The following is a 6281-nucleotide window of genomic DNA, read 5'->3' on the forward strand; positions in this document are numbered from 1 at the left end:
AATAAATAATTTAAAATGATGAAAGAAATTATGTATAAATGATCAAATAAGTACAGTGTAAATAACCTCTTATTTGACGTCATCACAGACGGTCTGGGTTAGATATTAAAAAATACATTAATTAATCAATTAAAACAAACAAACATACAAAAACGGGCTGGGTTAGCTCAGGAGCTCGAGCCGCCGCAACTTCAGCACTAACGGTAACCGCTGGTAAGTTTTACCCCTACGAGCTGTTCAACGGTTTTTTAAGGCGAATAAACCAGATTAAACCACCGGTTAACAAACAGAACAAACTGATACCTTAGACCTGATCGAATCTGCCGTTTATCTTCACTTTTAACGGGTTTAATCTGTTCTGCATAATCTGTTAGCTGTTTTGTAGCTAACTGTTAGCTCCTGCGTTTGCAGCCTAGTTAACCATCACTAACTGTAAAAACGGCGACAGAGGAACGGCAACTATTCACCTGAATGTGTGTTTGATTTGGGTCCAGTTCAGTGTGTCAGCTTCAAGATGAGCAGCAGAAGGCGGCTTCTGATGAGAAACTGGTGAGATTATGTAAAACACCTGTACACACACATCAAACACTTGCACACACACATCAAACACCTTTACACACACATCAAACACCTGCACACACACATCAAACACCTGTACACACATCAAACACCTGTACACACACATCAAACACCTGCACACACACATCAAACACCTGCACACACACATCAAACACCTCTACACACACATCAAACACCTGCACACACACATCAAACACCTGCACACACACATCAAACACCTGCACACACACATCAAACACCTCTACACACACATCAAACACCTGCACACACACATCAAACACCTGTACACACACATCAAACACCTGCACACACACATCAAACACCTCTACACACACATCAAACACCTGCACACACACATCAAACACCTGTACACACACATCAAACACCTGCACACACACATCAAACACCTGCACACACACATCAAACACCTGCACACACACATGTTTAAATCATAGTTGACATCTCCATGTCCATCCATGGGTTTATTGGATAAATCCAATCCAGAGTTGGAGATGACTGTGAAAACTCTCTGTAACATATATGTAACAAAATAAGAACACAAGGTTTGTGAATAAAATAAGATGCATCACCATGTGAGATGAGTCACACCTAAAGGAGACAGTGCTGTGATTGGTCCTTTCATGTCACATGACATGTGGTGTGTCAGGTCAAAGGGCTGCTCCAGCTTCTGTGGACGTAAACGCCTGAGTGGACGGGTTAGAGGGACGTTACAGAAGCCCATGTGGACAACAGACGAGGTAACAGCCACTACATCTCCCATTGATGATGATGATACTGATGATGATGATGATCTTCATCCTCAGGATGAGAAGTTACTCAGATTAGTGAAGGAGGTCGGATCCCACAGCTGGTCTGCAGTTTCCCTTCACTTCAAAGTGAGAGGCTTCATTTTGTGGATGTTCTTTTGACTCTTTCTGTTCTCACAGTTCTCACAGTATCTGTTGATGTGCATCAGGGTCAGAGGTCGCACAATGAGTGTCAGCAGAGGTGGCAGCAGGTGAAGAACCAAGAGTTGGTCAAAGGTCCATGGACACAGGAAGAGGATGAGAGGGTAAACACATACGTAACCAGGGCCTGACCAGGATCCTGGTAGTGGTCCAGGTTCTGGTCCTGGTACTGATCCTCGTACTGGTCCTGGTACTGATCCTCGTACTGGTCCTGGTACTGTTCCTGGTACGGATCCTGGTACTGGTCGTGGTACTGATCCTGGTCCGGTCTTAACAGTGGGCTGTGATGTCACTCTCTGCAGGTCATCGAGCTGGTTCAGAGGTTCGGCGTGAAGCGCTGGTCTATCATTGCCCAACACCTGCACAGCCGTAATGGGAAGCAGTGCCGCGAGCGCTGGCACAACCACCTGAACCCGACGGTGAAGAAGAGCAGGTGGACCCCGGAGGAGGACCGCATCATCTGCCACGCTCACAGGATGCTGGGAAACCGCTGGGCCAACATCTCCAAACTGCTGCCGGGGAGGTAGGGAGTCCCAAACATGGAACCCCCTCCTCTGATCCTGGTGGAACATGTGGAACCGTCTGTGTTTGTTCTCAGGACAGATAACGCCATCAAAAACCACTGGAACTCCACCCTGAAGAGGAAGGTGGACCAGGAAGGACATCTGCTTCAGCGGCACCTCCACAACTCCTCCAGCACCTCCTCCTCCACAGCGGCGACTCACTGGAGCCACAACACCGATGGCATTAGCACTAAGGTCAGAGGTCAGACCTTCAGTAGAGCCTGATGGCGGTCCAGATGCTGACCATGCCCTCTGATCCAGCAGGTGCACAGTCCGTCCCAGTGTGACCGCAGCGAGGGCGGACCCCAGCAAAACCACACCCACCTCTGCTCCACGTGCAGGCCTGCCCCCTCCTCAGACTTGGAGTCCCCACTGAGCATGTGCGAGCTGCAGTTTCCTGTGGAGCTGATGGAGGAGATTTCAGTTGGTTCTTCTCTGTTGGTTCTTCTCCATTGATTCTTCTTCGTTGGTTCTTCTTCGTTGGTTCTTCGTTGGTTCTTCGTTGGTTCTTCTCCGTTGGTTCTTCATCTCATCTACTCACTGTTTTGGTTTTCTTTTCCTTCTTTTCTCTTTTTATGCACAAATTGAAAACATGACTGAAAACATGATAGAACTTCAGTTTGACTCTTAATCTCTTCCTCACAGAACACAACACACTCCTGGATCCACCCACAAGAAGTGACCTCACCTGTAACAGAGCAGCCAATGAGAGCGTCTGTCTGTGTGGATGCCCACCTGAGCAGTAGCTTTGTAAGATGCACACATAACAGTGGACACATGTCTTCCAGCTCTAATGCTGCACTTCCTGTTGTCAATAAACAGCTGCCGTGTCCCTCATTAGGAGTTTGTTAACGGGTCTACCTCTGGACTGGTCTGGTCCACATGGTCTGGATGGACCCAGCTGGATCCTGCTGTGGTTCAGGTTCTTCTTTTCCTTCTTCAGGTCTTTTTCACTTTTCTTCTTCACCTTATCTCGTCAGCCCCTGAACCTGGAGGAGCCGCTGGTGAGCAGAGAGGACTCCAGCCTCGGGGGGGTGTTGCCATACTCCCCCTCTGAGGTGATGCACACACACCACGTGTCCGTCCTGGGGAGGACACACACGTCCCACCCGTCTCATCTGTCTCTGTCTGGGTTTGCAGTTCTTCAGTTCATTGAGCGTCACCAACCTGAAGCAGCAGCGTCCGATGTTGACCTCCACAGCTGTGAGCCCCCTGTAAGGCCCCGCCGCCGCCCACCACTGTCTGCACTGCACCAGAACGCAAGGGTCAGAGGTCACACATAGCCACCAGGGGTCAGAGGTCACACACAGCCGCCAGGGGTCAGAGGTCACACATAAACGCCATCGGGGTCAGAGGTCACACACAGCCACCATGGGTCAGAGGTCACACACAGCTGTGACCAGGGCTCAGAGGTCACACACAGAAGCCACCAGGGGTCAGAGGTCACACATAATCACCACCAAGGGTCAGAGGTCACACACAACCGCCATCAGGGGTCAGAGGTCACACACAGCCACCACCAGGGGTCAGAGGTCACACACAGCCACCATCAGGGGTCAGAGGTCACACACAGCCACCATCAGGGGTCAGAGGTCACACACAGCCACCATCAGGGGTCAGAGGTCACACACAGCCACCATCAGGGGTCAGAGGTCACACACAGCCGCCACCACGGGTCAGAAGTCACACATGACCACCATCAGGGGTCAAAGGTCACACATAACCATCATCAGGGGTCCAGGGGTCAGAGGTCACACATAACCATCATCAGGGGTCCAGGGGTCAGAGGTCATATATAACCATCATCAGGGGTCAGAGGTCACACATAACCACCATCAGAGGTCCAGGGCTCAGAGGTCACATATAACCATCATCAGGGGTCAGAGGTCACACATAACCATCATCAGGGGTCAGAGGTCACACATAACCATCATCAGGGTCAGAGGTCACACATAACCACCATCAGAGGTCCAGGGCTCAGAGGTCACATATAACCATCATCAGGGGTCAGAGGTCACACATAACCATCATCAGGGGTCAGAGGTCACACATGACCATCATCAGGGTCAGAGGTCACACATAACCATCATCAGGGGTCCAGGGATCATACTCAGCTGTGATGCTCAGAGGGGTTGGTTGTTTTTCAGGACGCCCCCAGAGATCAGAGAGAAGATCCAAGTTCTGCTGAGCTCAGCTACCCGGACCCCAACGCCTCTGAAGAACAACAGCACACTCATGGGCGACAGCCCTGGAGAGGTGAGGCCGCCGCCCCTTCAGGTCACACCCTGACAGTCCACTCTGATGTCCAATCTGACGTCCACTCTGACCCTGACAGTCCACTCTGACGTCCACCTTGATGTCCACCCTGACAGTCCACTCTGACGTCCACCCTGACGTCCACTCTAACATCTACCCTGACAGTCCATTCTGACGTCCACTCTAACGTCTACCCTGACAATCCACTCTGGCATCCACCCTGACGTCTACCCTGACTTTCTTTCTGACATCCACCCTGGTGTCCACTCTGATGTCCACCCTGTCATCCACCCTGATGTCCACTCTGACGTCCACCCTGACGGTCCACTCTGACGTCTGCTCTGATGTCCAGTCTGACGTCCACCCTGACGTCCACTCTGATGTCCACCCTGACGTCCACTCTGACGGCCACCCTGAGTGTTCTGATGTAACTTGGTTTGGACGGAGGTTTGACCTGGATCGTCTTTGAAGAGTCTGTTCTTACCTGGAGAACTTCCTGATATCTCTGTCCTGGGTCCAGCAGGTCCAGGGACTCAGTCTGCTGAGCACCGCCCCTCAGGTCCCAGTCCAGGTCCAGGCCCAGTCTGGTGCAGCTCTGGTCTGTGTGGACGTAGGCTGCTCCCCATTGGATGGACAGATGGAGGTGTGGTGGTGCTCTCCTCCTGTGGGACACCTTCACTCCCCAGAGTGTCCCGCATTCAGACAAAGCTCCTTCGAGGTAAGACCAGGACTCTGCAGGACCACATCTGTGATCTTCAATGTGACGTGGTCTGGATGATAAAGAGTCTGTGTCCCCTGTTTTCAGCTCAGTGGACAAGTAGAGGTGGTGGTGTTCGGGAAATCAGACAACCAGAGGAGATCAGATCCAGGTCCAGGTCCACATGGAGCCGTGATCCTCCAGCACCACAAACCCACCACGGCTCATGGCTCTGAAGATCTCCAGTAGGACTCTGAGTCCAGATCCACAGAGGTCTGGGCTGGTTGGTCCCAGCTGGACTAGGAAGAGGCGCTGCTGAGGACCTTCTCCAGCCTGATGGTCACCAGAGACGGTCCTGGTCCTCAGACGATTATGGAAACAGAAACTGACACATCATCAGTCACTTACATGGAAACAAAATGTTCACCATAATCTGGTTTTATTTGGTTTTAATCCAGTTTAACCTGGTTTTAACCCAGTTTTCTCTGGTTTTAGTCCAGTTTAATCTGGTTTTAACCTAGTTTTATGTGGTTTTAGTCCAGTTTAATCTGGTTTTATGTGGTTTCAGTCCAGTTTAATCTGGTTTTAACTCAGTTTTATCTGGTTTTATGTGGTTTTAGTCCAGTTTAATCTGGTTTTAACCCAGTTTTATCTGGTTTTTAATCCAGTTTAATCTGGTTTTAGTCTGGTTTTATCCAGTTTAATATGGTTTAATCCAGTTTAGTCAGGTTTTATGTGGTTTAATCTGGTTTTATGTGGTTTTAATTCTGTTTAATCTGGTTTTGTGTGATTTAATCCAGTTTTAAGAGGTTTAATTTAGTTTTATCTGGTTTAATTCTGTTTTATCTGGTTTAATTCAGGTTCATCTGGTTTCATCTGGTTTCATCTGGTTTAATCCAGTTTTATCTAGTTTAATCCGGTTTTTATCTTGTTTAATCTGGTTTTATCTGGTTTAATCCGGTTTTATCTGATTTAATCCGGTTTAATCTGGTTTTATCTGGAACTCTTTTTCATAGCGTCCAGTGTTTACATGCATGTGTCTGTCCATGAACCTGGCATCTCATCTTCTCAGTTTGTTTTATCGTGAACTTGGAGACAAAGCCGTGGCGTTTTCCTTCTTAAACCGACAGAATCCTGAACGCCGTCGACAGCTTCTTGATTTGTTTGGCAGTAAACAGCTTCAACTTTGATCAGTAAAAAGGACTTTCATTTCAGTCG

General features: G+C 49.2%; 1 protein-coding gene across 1 annotated transcript; it reads left to right on the forward strand.

Moving 5' to 3' along the window:
• The first annotated feature begins 514 nt into the window (after positions 1 to 514).
• Positions 515 to 3025, forward strand: LOC115437446 (transcriptional activator Myb-like). The gene is made up of 6 exons (XM_030160660.1): positions 515 to 549; positions 1247 to 1275; positions 1410 to 1651; positions 1850 to 2070; positions 2146 to 2374; positions 2756 to 3025. The coding sequence occupies exons 1-5, from the start codon at positions 515 to 517 to the stop codon at positions 2333 to 2335; spliced, it is 717 nt and encodes a 238-aa protein (XP_030016520.1). The 3' UTR covers positions 2336 to 2374; positions 2756 to 3025.
• The last annotated feature ends 3256 nt before the right edge of the window (positions 3026 to 6281 follow it).

This window comes from Sphaeramia orbicularis, chromosome 17 (assembly GCF_902148855.1).
Source record: "Sphaeramia orbicularis chromosome 17, fSphaOr1.1, whole genome shotgun sequence".
Taxonomy (NCBI): domain Eukaryota; kingdom Metazoa; phylum Chordata; class Actinopteri; order Kurtiformes; family Apogonidae; genus Sphaeramia; species Sphaeramia orbicularis.